General features: G+C 41.0%; 1 protein-coding gene across 1 annotated transcript; it reads right to left on the bottom strand.

Moving 5' to 3' along the window:
• Positions 1–4,416: 4,416 nt before the first annotated feature.
• LOC110454003 lies at positions 4,417–24,792 on the bottom strand. Its single transcript, XM_021503285.1, has 9 exons — positions 24,598–24,792; positions 21,742–21,859; positions 20,939–21,039; positions 20,510–20,651; positions 15,796–15,890; positions 14,529–14,634; positions 7,912–7,996; positions 6,936–7,128; positions 4,417–5,072 (listed from the first exon to the last, which is right to left on the bottom strand). The coding sequence occupies exons 1-9, from the start codon at positions 24,751–24,753 to the stop codon at positions 4,947–4,949; spliced, it is 1,122 nt and encodes a 373-aa protein (XP_021358960.1). The 5' UTR covers positions 24,754–24,792; the 3' UTR covers positions 4,417–4,946.
• Positions 24,793–26,310: the final 1,518 nt, after the last annotated feature.

The raw sequence follows: 26,310 nt of genomic DNA, 5'->3' as shown, positions 1-26,310 counted from the left end.
CTAGAGTAAATGTATAAATGTAGTATGCGACCTAGAGTAAATGTAAAAATGTAGTATGCGACCTATCAAAGCCATTTATGTTTTAACCAAACATCGTACAGATGTCGCTGTCTTAGTCCAATTAGATTAAATGTTAATTTCATTCCTTAGTTCAACAAGAAATCTAAGATGCTCTTGTCTAGTTCAGATAATCAAAGTAACTATTTAGCGTAACAGGTCCAATTGGCCTCTTAGCCCAAAAAGTCAAGTCTCATATTAACATGACTTTTGAATGAAGTACACATGTTTCATATATGACTTTGTATGTAAGTACATAATCCTGATAAAGAGTATGTAGCTTGCCGATGAGAGGATGTCAAATATGTTAAAATCTTCAAACGACTTATTTCAAACGATTTAGCATGATTGAAGACATTAAATTTGTATTTGCTTGGATGAAAGATTACCGAATCATATTTCTGATCATTATTGTACAAGTTTCCATGAAAGCGGTACGGGCCCTTTGGACCGTTTATTTTATTTCTTCTCATGTTCGTTGTTTGGCTGATTAAATTCTATAACGTCTTCCGGCTTTGGTTGCTCGAGTACTAATTACCGTATTTAAACAAAACGAGGTGCAGATACTTCAGTCAGTATGCCTGCTACACAAGTGATAGCTGTTTAGTTGTTTTGTAATTAAAGGCGGGTATTCTGGCCACAGTTTGTTGGGGTGGGATACTATAAAGGGTGTAGAAATACGTTAACTTGACCGACTGTCAAGGTCACGGGGCTATATATTTCAACCTTGTAATGTTTGAGTATACAGTACCATTATGCTTTTAAAAGGTATGATATTTTGCTTTAACTCGCCGAAGTAAAACGTTATCAACTTTGTTTCAACAAAATACCCTAATCCTCATTTAAGATCACAGAAGTCAATCGTATTTAAAACTTTTACTTTTTTATAGATTCCTGATGCGCAGTGTTAAGAATGGACGTGTGACATGCTAAGATAATATAATTAGTCAATTGAAGCAGCATTTGTTTAATGTATCGAGATGTTCAAAGCAGAAACACACACGTTTTCTAGGCCCGTGAGTCCAAACCAAACTGAAGGATCCGCATGTCAAGCATGTAATTTCGTCTGCAGACAATGCATCTAATAACTTGTCTATTAACACCAAATATTGCTTGTTTAGAATAAGCAAATTCTAGAAATACATTATGCAATTTTCGAAAAACAATATACAAACTCTTATCCCTTCTGTGTTACATTTTTTCCGGACCTGCCTCGATTGTATTGGATTCCAAAACTATAAGAAACATTTCAAACAACGTATTATCGCTGTGTCAGCTCGTGTTAAACCATGCAATATTCCAAACTTCTTATTTTCATTCTTGTAACACTGTATACTGAAGAAGTGGACCAATGTGGATTTTGAAGCATTCAACTGATCTTTTGATCAATCTTCAACATCCTCTCCTCAAACATGTTCCTTCTTTATCAGAAGATTTGACCTGTTTACTCTTTACTCTGTTAAAACTCATACCGAACTGAAGGAAGGCATTATGGGAGTTTTCTGTTCCGAGAAATGCTAACGGCGAAACAAGTATCAGGCTGTATACTGGAGCTGTTTAAGTTAAATTAAACCGCGACACAACGCAAATATCAAAATACTGAAGATGAAATCGTGAGAATGATTAAGTCTCTGGTTGCCAACATCTGTGTATGTTCTGTTGCAAAATTTTCTATCAGACTGTCGGCATTTTTCCATTGGTAAATTAACTGTGCCACTCTTTTTTTTCTTGTAAGGCTGAATGTATTGACGAAGTTTTTTGTGAAATTCTTTAAAAAAATCTTTACTTTGATCATGACCAAAAGAGACGACTTATTACTTACCTAGGCTAAGTGTGAACTTGACTTTTTCTTGATAGCAACATCCCTGCTTCAGAAAAAGGTTCATCAACGTCATTATACCTTTGTGAATTATTGTATATTTTTATTGAGCTCATCAGAGTTCGTTGTGGTTTTGTTGTTTCTAACCCGGTTCTCACTATCATGACGTCACAGAGACTAAGATTTACATGGCGGATATCGTCGATGTAGCAGGAANTAAGATTTCGATGGCGGATATTATGACGTCACAGAGACTAAGATTTCCATGGCGGATGTCGTCGATGAAGCAGGACGTTACAGAGACTAAGATTTCCATTGCGGATATAAATGACGGCACAGAGACTAAGATTTCCATGGCGGATGTCGTCGATAAAGCAGGACGTCACAGAGACTAAGATTTCCATGGCGGATATCATGACGTCACAGAGACTAAAATGTCCATGGCGGGGGTCGTCGATGAAGCAGGACGTCACAGTGACTAAGATTTCCATGGCGGATGTCGTCGATGAATCATGACGTCACAGAGACTAAGATTTACATGGCGGATATCGTCGATGAAGCAGGACGTTACAGAGACTAAGATTTCCATGGCGGATATTATGACGTCACAGAGACTAAGTTTCCCATGGCGGATATCGTCGATGAAGCAGGACGTTACAGAGACTAAGATTTCGATGGCGGATATTATGACGTCACAGAGACTAAGATTTCCATGGCGGATGTCGTCGATGAAGCAGGACGTTACAGAGACTAAGATTTCCATTGCGGATATAAATGACGGCACAGAGACTAAGATTTCCATGGCGGATGTCGTCGATAAAGCAGGACGTCACAGAGACTAAGATTTCCATGGCGGATATCATGACGTCACAGAGACTAAAATGTCCATGGCGGGGGTCGTCGATGAAGCAGGACGTCACAGTGACTAAGATTTCCATGGCGGATGTCGTCGATGAATCATGACGTCACAGAGACTAAGATTTACATGGCGGATATCGTCGATGAAGCAGGACGTTACAGAGACTAAGATTTCCATGGCGGATATTATGACGTCACAGAGACTAAGTTTCCCATGGCGGATATCGTCGATGAAGCAGGACGTTACAGAGACTAAGATTTCGATGGCGGATATTATGACGTCACAGAGACTAAGATTTCCATGGCGGATGTCGTCGATGAAGCAGGACGTTACAGAGACTAAGATTTCCATTGCGGATATAAATGACGGCACAGAGACTAAGATTTCCATGGCGGATGTCGTCGATAAAGCAGGACGTCACAGAGACTAAGATTTCCATGGCGGATATCATGACGTCACAGAGACTAAAATGTCCATGGCGGGGGTCGTCGATGAAGCAGGACGTCACAGTGACTAAGATTTCCATGGCGGATGTCGTCGATGAATCATGACGTCACAGAGACTAAGATTTACATGGCGGATATCGTCGATGAAGCAGGACGTTACAGAGACTAAGATTTCCATGGCGGATATTATGACGTCACAGAGACTAAGTTTCCCATGGCGGATATCGTCGATGAAGCAGGACGTTACAGAGACTAAGATTTCGATGGCGGATATTATGACGTCACAGAGACTAAGATTTCCATGGCGGATGTCGTCGATGAAGCAGGACGTTACAGAGACTAAGATTTCCATTGCGGATATAAATGACGGCACAGAGACTAAGATTTCCATGGCGGATATCGTCGATGAAGCAGGACGTTACAGAGACTAAGATTTCCATGGCGGATATCATGACGTCACTGATACTAAGATTTCCATGGCGGATATCATGACGTCACAGAGACTAAGATTTCCATGGCGGATATCGTCGATGAAGCAGAACGTTACAGAGTCAAACAAACTTTAATACCTTATAAAACAATCACAGGTTTTGATTATTGAGTCAAATACACTTAAATAACTTATAAAACGGTTTCTTGTTTCGAATTGAACCCTGCTTAATTTAGTACTTGTTTTATAAATCCACTAATTTATTATTAATTTTATCTAAAAATTAAAAGGAACTAAACACATATTAAATATCAGAGACTAAGATTTCCATGGCGGATATCATGACGTCACAGAGACTAAGATTTCCATGCCGGATATCGTCGATGAAGCAGGACGTTACAGATACTAAGATTTCCATGGCGGATGTCGTCGATGAATCAGGACGTTACAGAGACTAAGATTTCCATGACGGATATCATGATGACACAGAGACTAAGATTTCCATGGCAAATATCGTCGATGAATCAGGAAGTTACAGAGACTAAGATTTCCATGGCGGATGTCGTCGATGAATCAGGAAGTTACAGAGACTAAGATTTCCATGGCGGATATCGTCGATGAATCATGACGTTACAGAGACTATGATTTCCATGGCGGATGTCGTCGATGAATCAGGACGTTACAGAGACTAAGATTTCCATGACGGATATCATGACGTCACAGAGACTAAGATTTCCATGGCGGATGTCGTCGATGAATCAGGAAGTTACAGAGACTAAGTCGTCGAATATTGAGTCAAACACACTTTAATACCTTATAAAACAACCACGGGTTTGATATTGAGTCAAACACACTTTAATACCTTATAAAACAACCACAGGTTTTGATATTGAGTTAAATACACTTTAATAACTTATAAAACGGTTTACTGTTTCGAATTGAACCCTGCTTAATTTAAGTACTTGTTTGATAAATCCACTAATTCATTATTAATTTTATTTAAAATTAAAAGCAACTAAACACATATAATATTTAACCAATGATTTAAAATGCCGTAACATACTGGCAAACCGACAGTCAATAAATAGGATTATTGAGCATTGCAACTTGATAATGATTAACAACGCTTAGGACACATAGGGATTGAGTTTGTTCTTCTGACAATTGGTGGTTAGTTACTGGACCTCACTTGTCCAAGCTAGGTCCCCTGGTCAGTTACTGGACCTCACTTGTCCTAGCTAGGTCCGCTGGTCAGATACTGGACCGCACTTGTCTTAGCTAGGTCCGCTGGTCAGTTACTGGACCTCACTTGTCCTAGATAGGTCCGCTGGTCAGTTACTGGACCTCACTTGTCCTAGCTAGGTCCGCTCTGTAGCTGTCTACATGATGGTTCACGTGCACAATCTCCCATTTTTTCATCCATGGTCCTGGAACTGTCGTGTCAAACTCATCCTCTTCCTCCTGGAAAAGTAATCAAGCAACACATCACAGCAATTAATCGTCATACTGAACTCATTATCAAAAGTCGGCACGTACTTAACTCATCACAGCAGTTAATCATCATACTGAACTCATTATCAACACTCAGCATGTACTTAACTCATCACATCAGTTAATCATCATACTGAACTCATTATCAAAAGTCAGCACGTACTTAACTCATCACAGCAGTTAATCATCATACTGAACTCATTATCAACAGTCAGCACGTACTTAACTTATCACAGCAGGTAATCATCATACTGAACTCATTATCAACACTCAGCATGTACTTAACTCATCACAGCAGTTAATCATCATACTGAACTCATTATCAACACTCAGCATGTACTTAACTCATCACATCAGTTAATCATCATACTGAACTCATTATCAAAAGTCAGCACGTACTTAACTCATCACAGCAGTTAATCATCATACTGAACTCATTATCAACAGTCAGCACGTACTTAACTTATCACAGCAGGTAATCATCATACTGAACTCATTATCAACACTCAGCATGTACTTAACTCATCACAGCAGTTAATCATCATACTGAACTCATTATCAACACTCAGCATGTACTTAACTCATCACATCAGTTAATCATCATACTGAACTCATTATCAAAAGTCAGCACGTACTTAACTCATCACAGCAGTTAATCATCATACTGAACTCATTATCAACAGTCAGCACGTACTTAACTTATCACAGCAGGTAATCATCATACTGAACTCATTATCAACACTCAGCATGTACTTAACTCATCACAGCAGTTAATCATCATACTGAACTCATTATCAACACTCAGCATGTACTTAACTCATCACATCAGTTAATCATCATACTGAACTCATTATCAAAAGTCAGCACGTACTTAACTCATCACAGCAGTTAATCATCATACTGAACTCATTATCAACAGTCAGCACGTACTTAACTTATCACAGCAGGTAATCATCATACTGAACTCATTATCAACACTCAGCATGTACTTAACTCATCACAGCAGTTAATCATCATACTGAACTCATTATCAACACTCAGCATGTACTTAACTCATCACATCAGTTAATCATCATACTGAACTCATTATCAAAAGTCAGCACGTACTTAACTCATCACAGCAGTTAATCATCATACTGAACTCATTATCAACAGTCAGCACGTACTTAACTTATCACAGCAGGTAATCATCATACTGAACTCATTATCAACACTCAGCATGTACTTAACTCATCACAGCAGTTAATCATCATACTGAACTCATTATCAACACTCAGCATGTACTTAACTCATCACATCAGTTAATCATCATACTGAACTCATTATCAAAAGTCAGCACGTACTTAACTCATCACAGCAGTTAATCATCATACTGAACTCATTATCAACAGTCAGCACGTACTTAACTGATCAGCAGTCATTGTATCTAACAAAATAACAAAAGTCATAAATGCAACTTCACCATAACGACTCGTCATTGCAACCTTACGCCTTCTACCTTATAAGCAATTAGCAATCCTATAACACTCATCAGCGAGTCTACAACAACATGTATACATGAAAGTTATTCATGGTTCTTTTGATTGCAGCTACTGAATATATATCTTAAGTGTATAACCTTGTACACTTAACGAGATACCAGTAAATCAGTAACTCATAGTATCGAGATACCAGTCAGCCGTTAACTTGTAACGTTTCTTATACAGACAAAACGGATATAACTACTTGCTTATTTGCTGTATCTTGAATAAAGAGATAAAAAAAAATCTTTTTTTTCTTGCTTTGCTAGTACATTGTATTAATGATACTGTATGTTTTATAGGGATGAGTTACCTCCACAGCCGCACTTCGCAGGAGTTTGTGGCGGACAGTTCTGTCGAAGTTCTCCCACGATATTTTAAAGTTTGGATCTTTGGCAGTCCTCATTAGCACGCCCTCCTTCAGACCGTAGAATCCATTAGGTAGGCCAGGTTTCTGCCAGCGTAGGTCAAAGCTCCAGCGGATGTCGTTTGACAAATTTATGAGGCTACAAAATCACAGAAAGTAAGGTCAATGGTTGGTCCTGTTTGTGGTTAGGACGGGTTGCAATATCTTACTACCAATTAAGTCAATAATTTAAACGAGAGGCTAATGACCAATTACCTTCAAGGACAATGTTTTTATTATGTTATTAGTCAATAAGACCATGCAAACAAGTCAATAAGACAGACCTTTCTTTTACATATGTAGGTCATCGATGGCTATTCGTCAATCACATTATCAAAATCGATACTTCTGACAAACTTATCGTTGGGATATTTAATGACAATTTAAATACATTAAAAGTCAATTTGTAGGTCATCAAAGGTTAAAGGTCGATGATCAATACCAACAAATGTGGCAAACCCTTTTAAATGGTGTATTATGTACAGGTTGTTAGTCCACGTGCCTGGGACATGTGTTGACCGGGCTCATTTAAACAGAGCTAAAGTGCTGTACTAAGTACATCTGTACCTTAATATGCTTTAATATCACGTGGTCTTTTGCATGTCAAATCATAGATAGAAATGCAGAATCAACGTATACAATGTACATGTACAAGCTACCTCCGATAGTGCCTCGAGAGATGTTATTGTCATTTAAATTGGTAAGAGAATAATTGTATGCAGTTGTGGGCATTTAATATACATTTTCTATATCAATTTTTCTCCTTATAATGCAAATCTTTTAAACTAGTTTATATTTTGTGCATGTTGTAAGATTTGTCTACCCTCACTATCACTTTGTCAGTGATAGCTGGACAAGCATTGTAGCCGATTCGGAAATCTACCTTCTATGAGGTATGATGTTATTGAATAACAGCATTCCGCCGTAGGGGACCTCGCACGTGACAATGTCTGTATCCAGGTTTGTACCTATAAATAGAACAGAGAAAAAAACCCAGCGTATTTAGTGTTCATTCAAATCCATGAGAGAATGTCGCTAGCAAACGATTTCAGACCCAGTGAGCAAATGTGACGATTATAACGTATCCACCTGAATATACAGTGTTTCCCGCGATCTGTGACATACATTGGACTGTACCGAATCTTTCAGATTACATTTATGATTACGTATTTGTACTTGAAAGATTCAAGTGCGCTTTTGATTAAACCAACTTCCTGGATATATAGCAAAGGTGCTCTACAAAAACGGAACAGTCAAAATAAACAACAAGAGGATACCTAAGTGTCAACAAAACCATACAAATCACGCTCCAACTCGATAGAGCTAGGGCAAAATGTAAACGAAAGATTTACATGGAGACCACTGAAAGTACAAGCAGAATGAAACCAGGTGTTTTAGAACAGGTAAGCGTCTTCTGCTTCATCGATGACACCCGCCACGTAAATCTAAGTCAATTCCAAGTTATGTCACATCCTCACATCGAGAACTTTGGTAGAGACGACAAAATCACAAGGCGCACTAATGAGCTTAATCAAAAGCATTGACCTCAGTATCACACCACGAAATAACCTACATCACATCGAGATGATGGATATGTAGAAAGATTGTATACAGAGCTGTGAAAAGCTAGCATTTTGTCTTTCAGAAAATCGAAAAATTATCAAGCAAGCCCAGTTCTTGTGGCCAGCTGGCAATTACAACTACATACCCACCATGTAGATCTTTGCGTGTAGTTTGAATATTATTGTCAAGAATCACATTATGTTGTCTTGTGTGATCTTCCATGGAATTCATCAGTATCTTGATATGCACATCCCATTTGATAGAAGGAGTCTCTCGATACTTAGGACCCTTTATGAGGAGCTCCCGTAGCTTGCATTATGGTACTAGGACCCTTTATGAGGAGCTCCCGTAGCTTGCATTATGGTACTAGGACCCTTTATGAGGAGCTCCCGTAGCTTGCATTATGGTACTAGGACCCTTTATGAGGAGCTCCCGTAGCTTGCATTATGGTACTAGGACCCTTTATGAGGAGCTCCCGTAGCTTGCATTATGGTACTAGGACCCTTTATGAGGAGCTCCCGTAGCTTGCATTATGGTACTAGGACCCTTTATGAGGAGCTCCCGTAGCTTGCATTATGGTACTAGGACCCTTTATGAGGAGCTCCCGTAGCTTGCATTATGGTACTAGGACCCTTTATGAGGAGCTCCCGTAGCTTGCATTATGGTACTAGGACCCTTTATGAGGAGCTCCCGTAGCTTGCATTATGGTACTAGGACCCTTTATGAGGAGCTCCCGTAGCTTGCATTATGGTACTAGGACCCTTTATGAGGAGCTCCCGTAGCTTGCATTATGGTACTAGGACCCTTTATGAGGAGCTCCCGTAGCTTGCATTATGGTACTAGGACCCTTTATGAGGAGCTCCCGTAGCTTGCATTATGGTACTAGGACCCTTTATGAGGAGCTCCCGTAGCTTGCATTATGGTACTAGGACCCTTTATGAGGAGCTCCCGTAGCTTGCATTATGGTACTAGGACCCTTTATGAGGAGCTCCCGTAGCTTGCATTATGGTACTAGGACCCTTTATGAGGAGCTCCCGTAGCTTGCATTATGGTACTAGGACCCTTTATGAGGAGCTCCCGTAGCTTGCATTATGGTACTAGGACCCTTTATGAGGAGCTCCCGTAGCTTGCATTATGGTACTAGGACCCTTTATGAGGAGCTCCCGTAGCTTGCATTATGGTACTAGGACCCTTTATGAGGAGCTCCCGTAGCTTGCATTATGGTACTAGGACCCTTTATGAGGAGCTCCCGTAGCTTGCATTATGGTACTAGGACCCTTTATGAGGAGCTCCCGTAGCTTGCATTATGGTACTAGGACCCTTTATGAGGAGCTCCCGTAGCTTGCATTATGGTACTAGGACCCTTTATGAGGAGCTCCCGTAGCTTGCATTATGGTACTAGGACCCTTTATGAGGAGCTCCCGTAGCTTGCATTATGGTACTAGGACCCTTTATGAGGAGCTCCCGTAGCTTGCATTATGGTACTAGGACCCTTTATGAGGAGCTCCCGTAGCTTGCATTATGGTACTAGGACCCTTTATGAGGAGCTCCCGTAGCTTGCATTATGGTACTAGGACCCTTTATGAGGAGCTCCCGTAGCTTGCATTATGGTACTAGGACCCTTTATGAGGAGCTCCCGTAGCTTGCATTATGGTACTAGGACCCTTTATGAGGAGCTCCCGTAGCTTGCATTATGGTACTAGGACCCTTTATGAGGAGCTCCCGTAGCTTGCATTATGGTACTAGGACCCTTTATGAGGAGCTCCCGTAGCTTGCATTATGGTACTAGGACCCTTTATGAGGAGCTCCCGTAGCTTGCATTATGGTACTAGGACCCTTTATGAGGAGCTCCCGTAGCTTGCATTATGGTACTAGGACCCTTTATGAGGAGCTCCCGTAGCTTGCATTATGGTACTAGGACCCTTTATGAGGAGCTCCCGTAGCTTGCATTATGGTACTAGGACCCTTTATGAGGAGCTCCCGTAGCTTGCATTATGGTACTAGGACCCTTTATGAGGAGCTCCCGTAGCTTGCATTATGGTACTAGGACCCTTTATGAGGAGCTCCCGTAGCTTGCATTATGGTACTAGGACCCTTTATGAGGAGCTCCCGTAGCTTGCATTATGGTACTAGGACCCTTTATGAGGAGCTCCCGTAGCTTGCATTATGGTACTAGGACCCTTTATGAGGAGCTCCCGTAGCTTGCATTATGGTACTAGGACCCTTTATGAGGAGCTCCCGTAGCTTGCATTATGGTACTAGGACCCTTTATGAGGAGCTCCCGTAGCTTGCATTATGGTACTAGGACCCTTTATGAGGAGCTCCCGTAGCTTGCATTATGGTACTAGGACCCTTTATGAGGAGCTCCCGTAGCTTGCATTATGGTACTAGGACCCTTTATGAGGAGCTCCCGTAGCTTGCATTATGGTACTAGGACCCTTTATGAGGAGCTCCCGTAGCTTGCATTATGGTACTAGGACCCTTTATGAGGAGCTCCCGTAGCTTGCATTATGGTACTAGGACCCTTTATGAGGAGCTCCCGTAGCTTGCATTATGGTACTAGGACCCTTTATGAGGAGCTCCCGTAGCTTGCATTATGGTACTAGGACCCTTTATGAGGAGCTCCCGTAGCTTGCATTATGGTACTAGGACCCTTTATGAGGAGCTCCCGTAGCTTGCATTATGGTACTAGGACCCTTTATGAGGAGCTCCCGTAGCTTGCATTATGGTACTAGGACCCTTTATGAGGAGCTCCCGTAGCTTGCATTATGGTACTAGGACCCTTTATGAGGAGCTCCCGTAGCTTGCATTATGGTACTAGGACCCTTTATGAGGAGCTCCCGTAGCTTGCATTATGGTACTAGGACCCTTTATGAGGAGCTCCCGTAGCTTGCATTATGGTACTAGGACCCTTTATGAGGAGCTCCCGTAGCTTGCATTATGGTACTAGGACCCTTTATGAGGAGCTCCCGTAGCTTGCATTATGGTACTAGGACCCTTTATGAGGAGCTCCCGTAGCTTGCATTATGGTACTAGGACCCTTTATGAGGAGCTCCCGTAGCTTGCATTATGGTACTAGGACCCTTTATGAGGAGCTCCCGTAGCTTGCATTATGGTACTAGGACCCTTTATGAGGAGCTCCCGTAGCTTGCATTATGGTACTAGGACCCTTTATGAGGAGCTCCCGTAGCTTGCATTATGGTACTAGGACCCTTTATGAGGAGCTCCCGTAGCTTGCATTATGGTACTAGGACCCTTTATGAGGAGCTCCCGTAGCTTGCATTATGGTACTAGGACCCTTTATGAGGAGCTCCCGTAGCTTGCATTATGGTACTAGGACCCTTTATGAGGAGCTCCCGTAGCTTGCATTATGGTACTAGGACCCTTTATGAGGAGCTCCCGTAGCTTGCATTATGGTACTAGGACCCTTTATGAGGAGCTCCCGTAGCTTGCATTATGGTACTAGGACCCTTTATGAGGAGCTCCCGTAGCTTGCAGTATGGTAATATTAAGATCCCCAATTTCTACATGTCCAGGCGGACAATAGTTAAATTGGAATGTGGTTCAAGAACATGCTGATGAAGGAGCCAATCTAAGGCTTTCTACATGCCGCTGCTTTAGCGTTTGTGGTTGAAAACATTTGAATGACAGTTAGAAATTATTGAGGCACTTTTGTATCTGCCTATTGGTTTCGAGGGACTTTTGATGTAAGATATTATTGCTATCATTGCCATCTTATTGCTTAAAAAGTCGAATTTTATGCCATCTCCTCAACAATTTTGTGAAGTCTCCAAGCCAGTTTCTAAATGTCATCAGGAACAGTTTTAATCAGGATCATTCTTTTGTAAACGTCGTAATACAGAAAGAGGAGGAATACAGCATGCTTTTAACATAGTATGATTCCTCTGATGCTATCATCAGGTCTTCAGACGTAATGTTGCTTTCGGATGAACCATTGTTATGTCGATGTATATGACTGTCTCCTTTGAAAAGTAGAAAAAGACTTTACAGTATTGTACCTAGACTTGACAAATTTCCTATACGGTCCACACGGTCATTACATCCATAAGGCAGTGCCACGAAGCATTATGTAATGCTTCTCTAGTTGTATATAGTACCAGGTACTAATACCTGACTGGAATGAGTGAGTCCTTTTTGAGAGGACAAAGAAAGATACCTTTACAACTGCACAAACTACAGAAGTACCATTTTCACAGGAAAAGTGTTCAAAAGTCACTCAGAACAGAATGAAAGCCAAAGTAGATACAAAGAGACCAGCAAGCTACTTTCGCAAAGGATAATATAAAGACTAGATTGCAGCACGGATAATCATTGAGAAATCTACTCAGTGGAATATTTCGAAAAAGGCATTCGACAGCGTGGTCAGTGATACTTTTATGAAATATCTCGGACACTATAGGGTGTCAATAACTATTGCCCACATCAGCAGTAACTCGTACGAGAGGTTGACACGCAGCATTTTACGGAGGCAGCTGACAGAAGGACAGGATTCTAACAAAATTCTTTACCTTCTGTTTCTTCTTGCGGTTGATATGATCATTAGGTCGTCCACAGCACAAGCTAGGAAAAGAACTCCATGGTCACTTTGGACGCAATTTGACGACCACAACTTTGCACACGACTAGTCACTTACATCCCATGCACATCAGCATTTCCAGAAGACCAACGAAATGGCAGCCACTTCCCCACAAAGTTACTAAAGCAACAACAGAAAGACCAAACCCTTCAAGTCTAACGCAAGAAACACCAAGCCAGATTACCAGGCAGGCGAACCCTTGGAAAAGGTTGATGTCCCAAACTATATGAGCAATGGTGGTCCTCGACAAATAGGAAAGCAAGACATCTGATGTCAATGTCAGAATTAGAAAGACAAGAACAGTTTCCTGCATTTGAAGAACGATTTTAAAATAGTTACACTATAGACAAAGGGCATGCTCTCCAACAACAAAGTCAAGTCAGTGCTGTTGGATCAAAGACGTGAGAAACTTGGCAATTACCTAGATTTAGACCTTCATCAATATATCTCTTTAGATACTAAGTGCATCGACCCAACACAATCAGCAGCAAGGACTTATGGTAGAGAATCAACCGAATGACTGCTGAACGCAAGCCTCCAACCAACACCTCAACCAACGTCAGGCCGACAAGGCAAAGACTTGTAGCAGAGAATCAACCAAATGACTGATGACCGCAAGCCTCCAACCAACACCACAACCAACGTCAGGACGACAAGGCAAAGACTCGTAGCAGAGAATCAACCGAATGACTGCTGAACGCAAGCCTCCAACCAATACCTCCACCAAAGTCAGGACGACAAGGCAAAGTCTTGTAGCAGAGAATCAACCGAATGACTGCTGAACGCAAGCCTCCAACCAACACCTCAACCAACATCAGGACGACAAGGCAAAGACTTGTAGCAGAGAATCAACCGAATGACTGATGAACGCAAGCCTCCAACCAACACCTCAACCAACGTCAGGACGACAAGGCAAAGACTTGTAGCAGAGAATCAACCGAATGACTGCTGAACGCAAGCCTCCAACCAACACCTCAACCAAAGTCAGGACGACAAGGCAAAAGGAAGAATCGACGGACCAGAAACACATGGCGCCGGAACAAAAAAGGCAGGCACTATGAGCTGGGAACTTACATGGAGGCAGCCGGAGAAAACAAGGCCAGAAGAAGCCTGGAAAACCTATGTCGGCGGACTTGGTAATTATTATGTTGTAAGTATAATGTATCTTTCAATTGACCATGAAAGGGATCTAATGATTCTTAATAAATAAACATGGCGGAAAGATTTTGAAAAAGAGATAAATGCCATTTAATGGTTTTCTGTTCATAGGTCAGCCAATGAGCTTTAAAACGTCAACATTACTGATACGTAGTAAACTGATGATTTTCTTAAAATATTACCTAGACTTTTCACCATCTCTTGCTCGTCCAGCATTACGTACCAGGTGCCTCCGTCACAACACTGATGAGTAGCTATTCGGCCTGTCCTGTGGCCTCTTTGGACCATCTTGTGCAGAAACAAAACAATAATCAATCCATTTTGGTAGTGTACGTGTTGAGTTTCATTTTGTAAATCTAAGTAAAAGTAATTGAATAGCAATATTTATTTAATATTCACGTGCCGTAAATATCATGCACAATACTTAACTTGCAATTGGACCCGATATATTTACATTGTTGGTATACAAACATAACAAACATGCATGATCACTTAGAATTATGACGTCAATACCCAGTTAACCTTTAAGAGGTCAACCAGTGTACAAGTGAAATGTTACTTTAGTTCTGTATGCTTGGATTACCAATAACATCATCATACAGAAAACATCATAAGTGACATGTTTTTCATTTCAATAGATCACTACACAATTACCAATTACCAATCACTAAAGAATTTTATTAAATTATGCTTACCTCACCTGAAGTAGTATACGAATTTTAAGTATTAAGGTAAAGGGTACCATTGCATCAGTTACAATAACAAGTCACGAGATCAAGTCAAGATATCACGTCACGAGATCAAGTCAAGATATCAAGTCACGAGACCAAGTGATGTACCTTATTTACATAGACTTTGCGGCCCATTAATTGGACATTAATTTTTGTGTTGTTTATTTACAGTTCCTAGATAGCAATATTGGTAAAGTTACGCATTGTAAAGTACGGAGTTCAACCCATACAGTTTTATTTTTTATCTTTTTATTCATATTTTCAAACATTCAAATTTCAAACAACTGTAATTCTGTAAGATGCATCACAACATGTGAAATATTTCTTTTGAAAATGACTTTTTTAATTAAAAAAAATATTTCGCAATAGGTACAGTGGTAACTGTAGAAATGTAGTTTAACTTGTTGGTGTCCTTTACCTTAACTCATATTGTAAGTTTTACCTGATGTCTGAAGCTTAAAATTACATCAAATAAAAAAAGCCATCTGGTATTTGTGTATATTTCAAAGAATATTACATTTACCTACCCCCAGAAGGTACTGGTATAAAAACGTATGTCCCTGACACTGTCTAGATTAAATATATATATATTGATTAGAGAAAGGGGACACGTCTGACTACAACCATGTCATACCCATCCACAATACCCTCTGTTCTGTATTACTGAGTACCGTATTAGCGGAGAAGACGTACAATAACTATGTAGCATGGCTCTCACCTGCATACAGCCATTGTGAGCAGTCGTGTCCAGGAGTGGTATCCAAGCAGCGACCTGTAACGTCGCGTAGCATTCATTGTCCAGATAGGCACTGTCTAGAAAACAACAGTTTAAAAACAACCGGACTGGAAAAAATACAGGGACTTAAAAACACATATGGCATAAAAATTAAGAGACATAAGATGTGAGATCGATCCCTTATTATAAGTATAGAAAAAACACAAACAGACGTGAACGTTGTTAGGCGTTGTACATTTATATAATGATACTAGAATAATGCTGTTCTTAGTTATTGTATAATACAGTGAAAAGATTAGTTCACCGATGTAACAAACCATGCCGATAAGCTTTGATGACCAGAATACACGTATACCAAGCTTTGATGACCATTAACCACGTATACCAAGATTTAATGACCAGAATACACGCATACCAAGCTTTGATGACAAAAAAACACGAAAACCAAGCTTTAATGACCTGAACACACGTATACCAAGCTTTCATGACCAGAATACACGTACACCAAGCTTTGATGACCGGAATACACGTATACCAATATTTGCTGACCATTAACCACGTATACTAAGCTTTGAGACCAGAATACCCGTATACCAAGCTTTGATACCCAGAATACACGTAAACCAAGCTTTAATGACCAGAATACACGTGTACCAAGCTTTGATGACAAGAATACACGTATACCCAGCTTTGATGACCACACTGAACGTATACCAAGCTTTGCTGACCAGTATACACGTATACCAAGCTTGGATGACCAGAAAACACGTATACCAAGCTTTTATGACCAGAATACACGTGTACCAAGCTTTGATGACAAAAAAACACGAAAACCAAGCTTTAATGACAAGAATAAACGTATCCCAAGCTTTGAGACCAGAATACCCGTATACCAAGCTTTAAGACCAGAATACACGTATGCCAAGCTTTGATGACCAGTATACACGTATACCAAGCTTCGTTGACCATTTACCACGTATACCCCGCTTTGAGACCCGCCTCCACGTATACCAAGCTTTCATGACCATAATACACGTATACCAAGCTTGGATGACCAGAATACACGAATACAAAGCTTTGATGACCATTTACCACGTATACCCCGCTTTGAGACCCGCCTCCACGTATACCAAGCTTGGATGACCAGAATACACGCATACCAAGCTTTAATGACCAGTATACACGTTGACCAAGCTTTGATGACCGGAATACACGTATACCAATATTTGCTGACCATTAACCACGTATACCAAGATTTGATGACCAGAATCCACGTATACAAAGCTTTGATGCCCATTAACCACGTATACCAAGATTTGATGACCATTAACCACGTATACTAAGCTTTGAGACCAGAATACCCGTATACCAAGCTTTGATACCCAGAATACACGTAAACCAAGCTTTAATGACCTGAACACACGTATACCAAGCTTTGATCACCAGAATACACGTATACAAAGCTTTGATGCCCATTAACCACGTATACTAAGCTTTGAGACCAGAATACCCGTATACCAAGCTTTGAGACAAGAATACACGTATACCAAGCGTTGATGACCAGTATACACGTTTACCAAGCTTTGCTGACCAGAATACACGTAAACCAAGCGTTGATGACCATTAACCACGTATACTAAGCTTTGAGACCAGAATACCCGTATACCAAGCTTTGATACCAGAATACACGTATACAAAGCTTTGATGCCCATTAACCACGTATACCAAGATTTAATGACCAGAATACATGTATACCAAGCTTTGATACCCAGAATACACGTAAACCAAGCTTGGAGACCAGAATACACGTCTACCAAGCTTTAATGACCAGTATACACGTTTACCAAGCTTTGCTGACCAGTATACACGTATACCAAGCTTTCATGACCATAATACACGTATACCAAGGTGTGATGACCAGAATACACTTATACCAAGCTTTGATGCCCAGAATACACGTATACCCAGCTTTGATGACCATTACCCACATATACCAAGCTTTGATGCCCAGAATACACGTAAACCAAGCTTTAATGACCAGTATACACGTATTCCAAGCTTTGATGACCAGAATATACGTAAACCAAGCTTTGATCACCAGAATACACGTATATCAAGCTTTGATGACCAGTATCCACGTATACCAAGCTTTCATGACCATAATACACGTATACCAAGATTTGATGACCAGAATCCACGTATACAAAGCTTTGATGCCCATTAACCACGTATACTAAGCTTTGAGACCAGAATACATGTATACCAAGCTTTAATGACCTGAACACACGTATACCAAGCTTTAATGACCAGTATACACGTTTACCAAGCTTTGGTGACCATTAACCACATATACCAATCTTTGATGACCAGAATACAAGTATACCAAGCTTGTATGACCATTAACCACGTATACCAAGATTTGATGACCAGAATCCACGTATACAAAGCTTTGATGACAAGAATACACGTATACCAACCTTTGATGACCAGAATATACGTAAACCAAGCTTTGGGACCAGAATACACGTATCCCAAGCTTTGATGACCAAAATACACGTATACCAAGCTTCGTTGACCATTTACCACGTATACCCCGCTTTGAGACCCGCCTCCACGTATACCAAGCTTGGATGACCAGAAAACACGTATACCAAGCTTGGATGACCAGAAAACACGTATACCAAGCTTTAATGACCAGAATACACGTGTACCAAGCTTTGATGACCGGAATACACGTATACCAACCTTTGATGACCAGAATACAAGTATACCAAGCTTTGATACCCAGAATACACGTAAACCAAGCTTTGATGACCAAAATACACGTATACCAAGGTGTGATGACCAGAATACACGCTTACCAAGCTTTGATGACAAAAAAACACGAAAACCAAGCTTTAATGACCAGTATACACGTATACCAAGCGTTGATGACCATTAACCACGTTTACCAAGCTTTGCTGACCAGAATACACGTATACCAAGCTTTGAGACCAGAATACACGTATACCCTTACTCACTTGAAAATTAGTGTTAATTGAAATTCAAAACATTTCTGTATAAACGGGTGAAATGGATTCAGTAAAAAAGTATTTCTAAGTCGCAGTTATCATTAAATGTCAAGAGAGACACAAACGACAAGGATGGCAGTTGTGGAGTCGAATTCTACTATTTATCAATCTGTTTTACAGAGAGGCAACCGCTCATTCCATGATATAGGAACTTAAAAGTAGGATTTTGCTTATTTCGTTAGGTAGGACAATTTATCTTCCCTTGATTATGCATCATCATATATATTATTATCATCACTAGATTTTTCAAGCATTCTTTACAAATGTCCCTGACCTTACAAATGTCCCCGACACACTTTTGTTAGAAATAGCGTAAAATATTCCAAAATTAGCATAATCGCATGTTTTTGTACAATACATTTGTTCATTTTTTTTAAAAATTAATTCGACATATATGTTTATAAATAGGTGTCGCTACGCAGCATGTTCATCAAAATGATACCCGACACTTTCTATGAAACAGGATGTGTGACACACATTGAATGCAAGTGGTACAATATCTAACGTTTATATTTTTACAGAGGTATCTAAGCAAATAAAACGTATCGGTGATAGCCATCAGAAGGCCTGCACTATATAACCTTGAATTATATGAACTTGAGTTCAATGAATAAGCGGAACGATTTCGATTTTGCGATGATGACCTTCTGCTTTCTTGATAGTAACATCACTGCTTCTGCAATCTGCAGTGTTTATATATAGCATAAGGAATCGCTTTGAATATCCCGATTTCCACGATAGATTCAGATTAAATAATACGGGACTGTTTTATGATCGCCATCATGACCCAATTAGAACAAGCACGTATGTATTATATTTCTGGATCCAAGATGTTTTGTATATTGCCCCAAAGCCTGTTTTGTGGTTTTGTTGTCACTATCCCTGCTCACACTTAAGGACGCGACATCATGCTTGCCCTACCATACGGACCCGGAGGATGCTTGTAAGAGGCCACAGGGCACTTTTACTGTGTCGAATGTCTAGTCATCCGAAACGAGTGTATACATAAATATTTCCTTGAAGGTTGAAGAACTAATGAAGTCAACCTATCTGTAGTAACCCGTGAAAGTATGGTTTCCAGGACTCGTCTTCTTTGAGAAGGACAGTTCCGTCTACGGTGTTATCGGCCCGTTTCCTATTTTTTAAACTGGGTGAATCCACGAGTAATCTGGACAATGGTAGTTCTTTTGTGTCGGCGTACCCATTACATGAAACACTCGCACTGGAACCAAGACTTGTTTTGGTATACGTATTATAAACTAGAGAAAACGTTCATGTTTTACTGACTACAATCAATTAAATTGTCGGATAGAGACATCAAAAACAGCTACTTCTCAATGTTACTGTAAATCGATCCCTATTAATGTTATTGGCGTTACAAATGCCACCATTTTCAAAAGTATTGAGTTACGTAAGAAACTAACATAAGTTATGTTCAATCAATTTGTGATTATATAAGGTAACATTTGGTGATCTCATTATCAAAATCTACAGTTAAACAACTGGATGGCAAAAACGATTATCATACATTGTAATCCTTCACAAGGCCCGTTATATTGTGAGGATGACTTAACACATTCGATAAAACCTATTTCATGACTTTGTCTGATGAATACGATTAAAACCTTGATGCCATGGTACTGTAGTAGCCTCGTTTTGAGGAGTTTTGGTGCGGAGGTTCCAAAGGGGATGTCCATTTATCTCGGGCCCGATGAGCTGCTCCACAACGTTCAACAGGCGCTCATTAGTCCACAGCTTCTTAAATTCCTGTAACCATATCACTCACTTCCTGTAACCATATCACTCACTTCCTGTAACCATATCACATCACTTTCTGTCATTAAGATCCCATTAATAATCATATCCATATTCACCTTCCCTCTGTTTACACTATCAAACTGTTTACGTTATTTTTGGACACTTTGGTTTATAAACAACAGGACGTCGCTACTTCGGACATTTTGGTTCATGATAAGATATGACTTTGTGGCAATCAACGATCCCTAATTAATAGAGGTTCGTTAGTGGAGACCTGGAAAGGTTACCATACTTACCTCGCACAGATCTGGATATTTCAGCAGGATAATGTTGGCTCCTGGAAACTCCTTATCTATGTGGGTCAATCGTTCAAAAAAACCGTACTCCTTGTATAGGTCTGAAAGATCGAATTTCGTCAGTTACAATACATTTACTTCGTTCTAGGTTGTAGTTTCTCAAGTGGTACTTAAACAACAGTGGCGAAATTAGACATAATATATCAAGGGATCAAATGTTAAAGAACATTATCCAAAACAGGTCGTTTTACCGTGTTATGAGTAGCCTTTTCAAAAAATGGAAACTGGACGTCAAATTGTTAAAAATCCTTTAGCGTTATCAACAGTTCTCGTTTTGCTGCCGCCAGAAACGCATCATACATGCTCTTCTCCGTCTCTGCTACATATTTTACAATTTCAAATATATACTAGCCTATGGGCTAACCAACATTCAAGAGCGAACTTTAAGATTAATTGGTATCGTGGAGACGCCATGTCACTAAAAAAGACGACATAAGTATCGCCCTTTCCTTGTATGGGACGCTATTAGTATCGTTCTCTAATATGAAGGGACGACATTAATATCGTCCTAATAGTAGAAGGGACATTATAAGTATCGTTCTGACCCTACACGGGAAAGTACTTAAAAGACCTGAGCTGTAAACAGGACGTTAAGTAAACCAAACGAAACCCTAGAAGGGCACCATTAGCCTCGTTCTGTCCCTGATAGTATTCGACGTTGTCTGTAGGTCTTCTCTCTATCACTGAAATACAGAGTACGCGGTTCATATTCAGGTACGTACATTAACAAGCACACGTCTTACTTTTGATTTTGCCGCCCTTGTAGAGTTTCTGAGCCAGTTTTTCCACCAGTCTCTCCGCTGCTTGGCGACACGGCTCCAGCTCCTCCAGGCGGAAAAACTCTGGTACCAGTACATACCCCTATCGTAAAAATGTTTCTCAAAGTAGTGTGAACAAATCATTGCAGATAACCATGAGCAATCGGGTATGTTGATGTACATGCTTGTAACAAATGACTAGACCTTAGCTGTTTTATGACCCCATTACATTAAACACATTAGATACCGTGGTCTTATGATATTTGGTGTAGAGTGACCCAGCTAACCAGAGGACACCGTGGTCTTATGACCTTAGATGAAGAGTGACCCCAGTTGCAAGATGACACCGTGGTCTTATGGCCTTAGTTGTAGATTAACCAATGATACCAGAGGATACAGTGGTCTTATGATCTTGTCTGTAGAGGGACCCAGGTAACCAGGATACCGTGGTCTTAGGATACCAGAGGACACCTTCGTCATATGAACTTAAACCTGTAGAGTGACCCTAGTTACCAAAGGAAAGCATAGTCATAAGGCCTTAACTTTAGAGTAGCCCCAGTTACATGTACCAGATGGCAAATTCGTCATATGACTTTGCCTGTACGGCTACCCCGGTAACCAAAGGACACCGGGGTCATATGACCTTAGCTGTAGGGTGACCCCTGTTACCAGAGGGTACCATTGTCATATGACCTTAGCTGTATGGTGACCCCTGTTACCAGAGGGTACCATTGTCATATGGCCCTTAGCTGTAAGGTGACCCCTGTTACAAAATGTACTAGAGGGTACCGTTGTCATATGGCCCTTAGCTAATAAGTGGCCCGAATTACAAGCGAATATCATCGTCAATATATGACTCATAATGACCCTAGATGATGATTGACAGTCTGCCACCCCATTTTTAGTTCTCTGGGCTATTTATAGCACAAAGACTAAAGCCATAGATCTCAAATTCTGTCGGAGTTTTGCTTGTAATCGCAGCAGTGATATAACTATGCATTTGTGGGAGAATATTGTGAGTTTGATACGACTGTTGTTCTATTTTCTTGAAAAAGTACTCAAAGTTAATTAGTACCCTTGTAATTAACTAAAATGTGAATTTTGACATGCTGAAAATAGCACACACGCCAATTCACAGCGTGGGTCACATAGCTCGTAGCACCCGTGTATATACACGGCCAAACAGGGAGCGAGGCATCCGTGTTCAGGCCCGGTCACACAGCCCTCCACGGCCGGCGTATCGCGGCCGAATCACGGCCAAAAATTTCTGCCCGTGAAGCAGACGCTGTTGGGCGCTTTGAGGTCGCGATAAAGACGCGATACAGCCGTACTTTACCCGTCGTTACACGCGGTAAGAAATTCACACGCGGTTGGCCGCGCGAAAAAGTTTTGGGCTGCCCAAAAATTTAGACCGCGGGTAATCGGGGGCGGTACACGTGGTACACACGCGGTAAAGACGCGGTACAGACGCGGAACGAACGTGCTAGGACGTGCTACGGCCGCGGTTAAGACGTGGTTACACGCGGTAGGACGCGAAATTTTAGCGGGTAATCGCGGGTGGAGCACGGTCATAGCACGTTTGTTCCGCGTCTGTACCGCGTTGTTATCACGTGCATTAGCGTGTGTACCGCGTGTAAACACGGACAAACGCCTTTCTCCGCGTAAACAGCGCGCCCCAATACCGGCCTAATCACGTTCAATTGCGTCTTGTACACGTCCCAAATACGATTGTCCACGGCCTAATCGCGTCCGTACAACGTCTGATTTTAGGTATATAAAAAGCGCGATTTGCCGAGCATTCGTCAGTTGTGCTCCAGACGTCAAGGGGTGAACATGGATCCCCGTCACCGTAATGACCTCGTCTTGCTGCTCCAGCAGCATCAGAACCAAGTCTGTTCCGCGGGCATACCACGGGTAAACCGCGGGTAAGCCAATTTTGCACATTTTCCACCACGGGCAACCGCGGGCAAAAAAAATCGCGAAATTTTACCCGCGATACAGACGCGAAAGGCTGTGTGACCGGGCCTTTACAGACACATTTCTATAGTTTTGAAAAATATGTCATCGTTACATTGTATAACAGAATTGATGCAAGGTCTCTTGTTTCCGGGAACACGATTCAGCAGTTTCAAGCACTTCAGTGATATGGCCAGAGAACTACGTGGCCCTTGACCTCTTGTTTCCGGGAACACGATTCAGCAGTTTCAAGCACTTCAGTCATATGGCCAGAGAACTACGTGGTCCTTCACCTCTTGTTTCCGGGAACACAATTCAGCAGTTTCAAGCACTTCAGTCATATGGCCAGAGAACTACGTGGCCCTTGACCTCTTGTTTCCGGGAACACGATTCAGCAGTTTCAAGCACTTCAGTCATATGCCCAGAGGACTACGTGGCCCTTCACCTCTTGTTTCCGGGAACACGATTCAGCAGTTTCAAGCATTTCAGTGGTATGGCCAGAGAACTACGTGGCCCTTGACCTCTTGTTTCCGGGAACACGATTCAGCAGTTTCAAGCACTTCAGTCATATGCCCAGAGGACTACGTGGCCCTTGATGACCTCTTGTTTAAGTGGAGTGAGTGAGAGGAGAACAATCGGTTAACTTACCTCCGAAATGTTTGATGGCAGTATGTGCAGAAAGATGTCATGGAGAGTACAGTTTGATGTTAGAAAATGAAATAATATACACTTTTATACATTATCACTATCACGACCTTGGGAAATCTTAACATTTCCTTTATTTACTTTTAAGAAAACATATGTACAGACTATTTCGAATGATTGATCTCAAAGTTATAAAACACAATGAATATGAATGTACTCAAGGGTGTCTACGTGACGTACCTCCTCAAAGAACTGTCTGATCATGTGCTGGGGAAGCTGACCGGGCTTGGCTTCCTCTGGGGGTACTGGCAAGGCCCGCAGGTCAAACAACTCGGGGTGTGCCTCCTGCACCAGACCCGGCGGCATGAAATTTGGTGGTGCAGCTACGCCCGTCATCTTACTACCTGTACATACGTGGTGTCTCCTTCAGTGCTGATAAAGGGTCACTTCACTGGTTTGCGTTATCACCGATAGACTATGTCACATTGCTATGGAAGATGTATTGTGCCATTTCGTCGCTTCGTTATTTCGCTTTATACGCAGGCGAGGAAGCGATACTTATCGCCTCGTCACCTTCGAGTTACAGGGCTAATTATCGTCGTTTTGCTCCTGTAACATGTAGGCGACGGGCGATAATGATGGTTCCTTCGTCCTCGTTTAAGGCGAAAAAAAACAAATGACGAAATGTCACAAATCAACCACCATACTAATCATCCACCATATCTTCTTCACGAGTAGATATGTACACATCATCAGCCACCATATCTTCTACACGAGTAGATATGTACACGGAATGGGCCCTAAAACGGGTACAAAAACAGTGTCAAAGTAAAGGGGAAGAACAAGAAAAGGCCAACAAGGATAAGAACAAAACCAAAGGTCAAGTGGTCATCCCGTATATAAAGGGTATATCCGAAACCATCCAGAGGATATATCGCGGCCATGTCATAGCAACAGCCATTAAGCCCACAAGACGCTTCGCAATATCCTAGTACACCCTAAGGATAAAACACCTAAAGAAAACGTCGAAGAATGCTTAAACAAAATCGGATGCAAAAACTGCGACGCATCGTATATTGGAGATACTGGAAGGCGATTTGGGGTCCGCCTTGGTAAACACCGGAAAGATACAGAAACCCAAGAAGGTAGGAAATTCACAAGATCAGAAAGGAAGCAGTCGGAGTCCCAAATAAATGAATCGGCAAACACAGACCATGCCACACAGAAAAATCATGTGATTGACTGGGATAACTCCAAAGTTTTGGACAGAGAGAGAGCAATCTGTTCAAGCGGCAGATAAAGGAAGCCATCTGGATACACCGAAGTGGGACAGTTCTAAATAGAGACGAGGGGGCTCAAAGACTCTCGCACATCTATGACCAGGTATTAAACAAAGCGTAGCTGAATCAAGTCATTTCGGTACATATATAACAACTATTGTACATACGCTTACAGCGTAGCCGAATCGACATCGATTTTATGGACAACTTGTACACATTTTACACATTTGTGTGCATACGCTTCACTGGTCATTTGTCTGATGAAGGTGACAGAGTACATATCGTACTAGTCATCGAAACGTCACAAAAAAATGTTTATTGGTTGTGTAAAAAGACTTTTCATAATCCATACTTACCAACCTGAACAAAATGTTTAGATATATATGTACACATTGTTATGTAAACAGGGACTCGGGTGTTAGCTGTTCAATCTGATAACCTACATAAGACTAGAAATCTCGTACATTTTTTACTTTCCATCACACATAATATTCTAATGAATATTGGTACCACAGGAAGAGCACTGACATAGTCCATGTCCGTGGTAATGGCATACAATTTATCAACTCTCAGCATACATGTAATAAGTTTGTCGAATCATCAATGCTTTGTATTCACTTATAATTATAAGAGTACTTATATTATTAAGGACATTATGACATTCTACATATGA

This window comes from Mizuhopecten yessoensis, unplaced genomic scaffold (assembly GCF_002113885.1).
Source record: "Mizuhopecten yessoensis strain PY_sf001 unplaced genomic scaffold, ASM211388v2 scaffold7597, whole genome shotgun sequence".
Classification (NCBI taxonomy): domain Eukaryota; kingdom Metazoa; phylum Mollusca; class Bivalvia; order Pectinida; family Pectinidae; genus Mizuhopecten; species Mizuhopecten yessoensis.
This window is presented reverse-complemented; position numbering and strand designations above follow the sequence as displayed.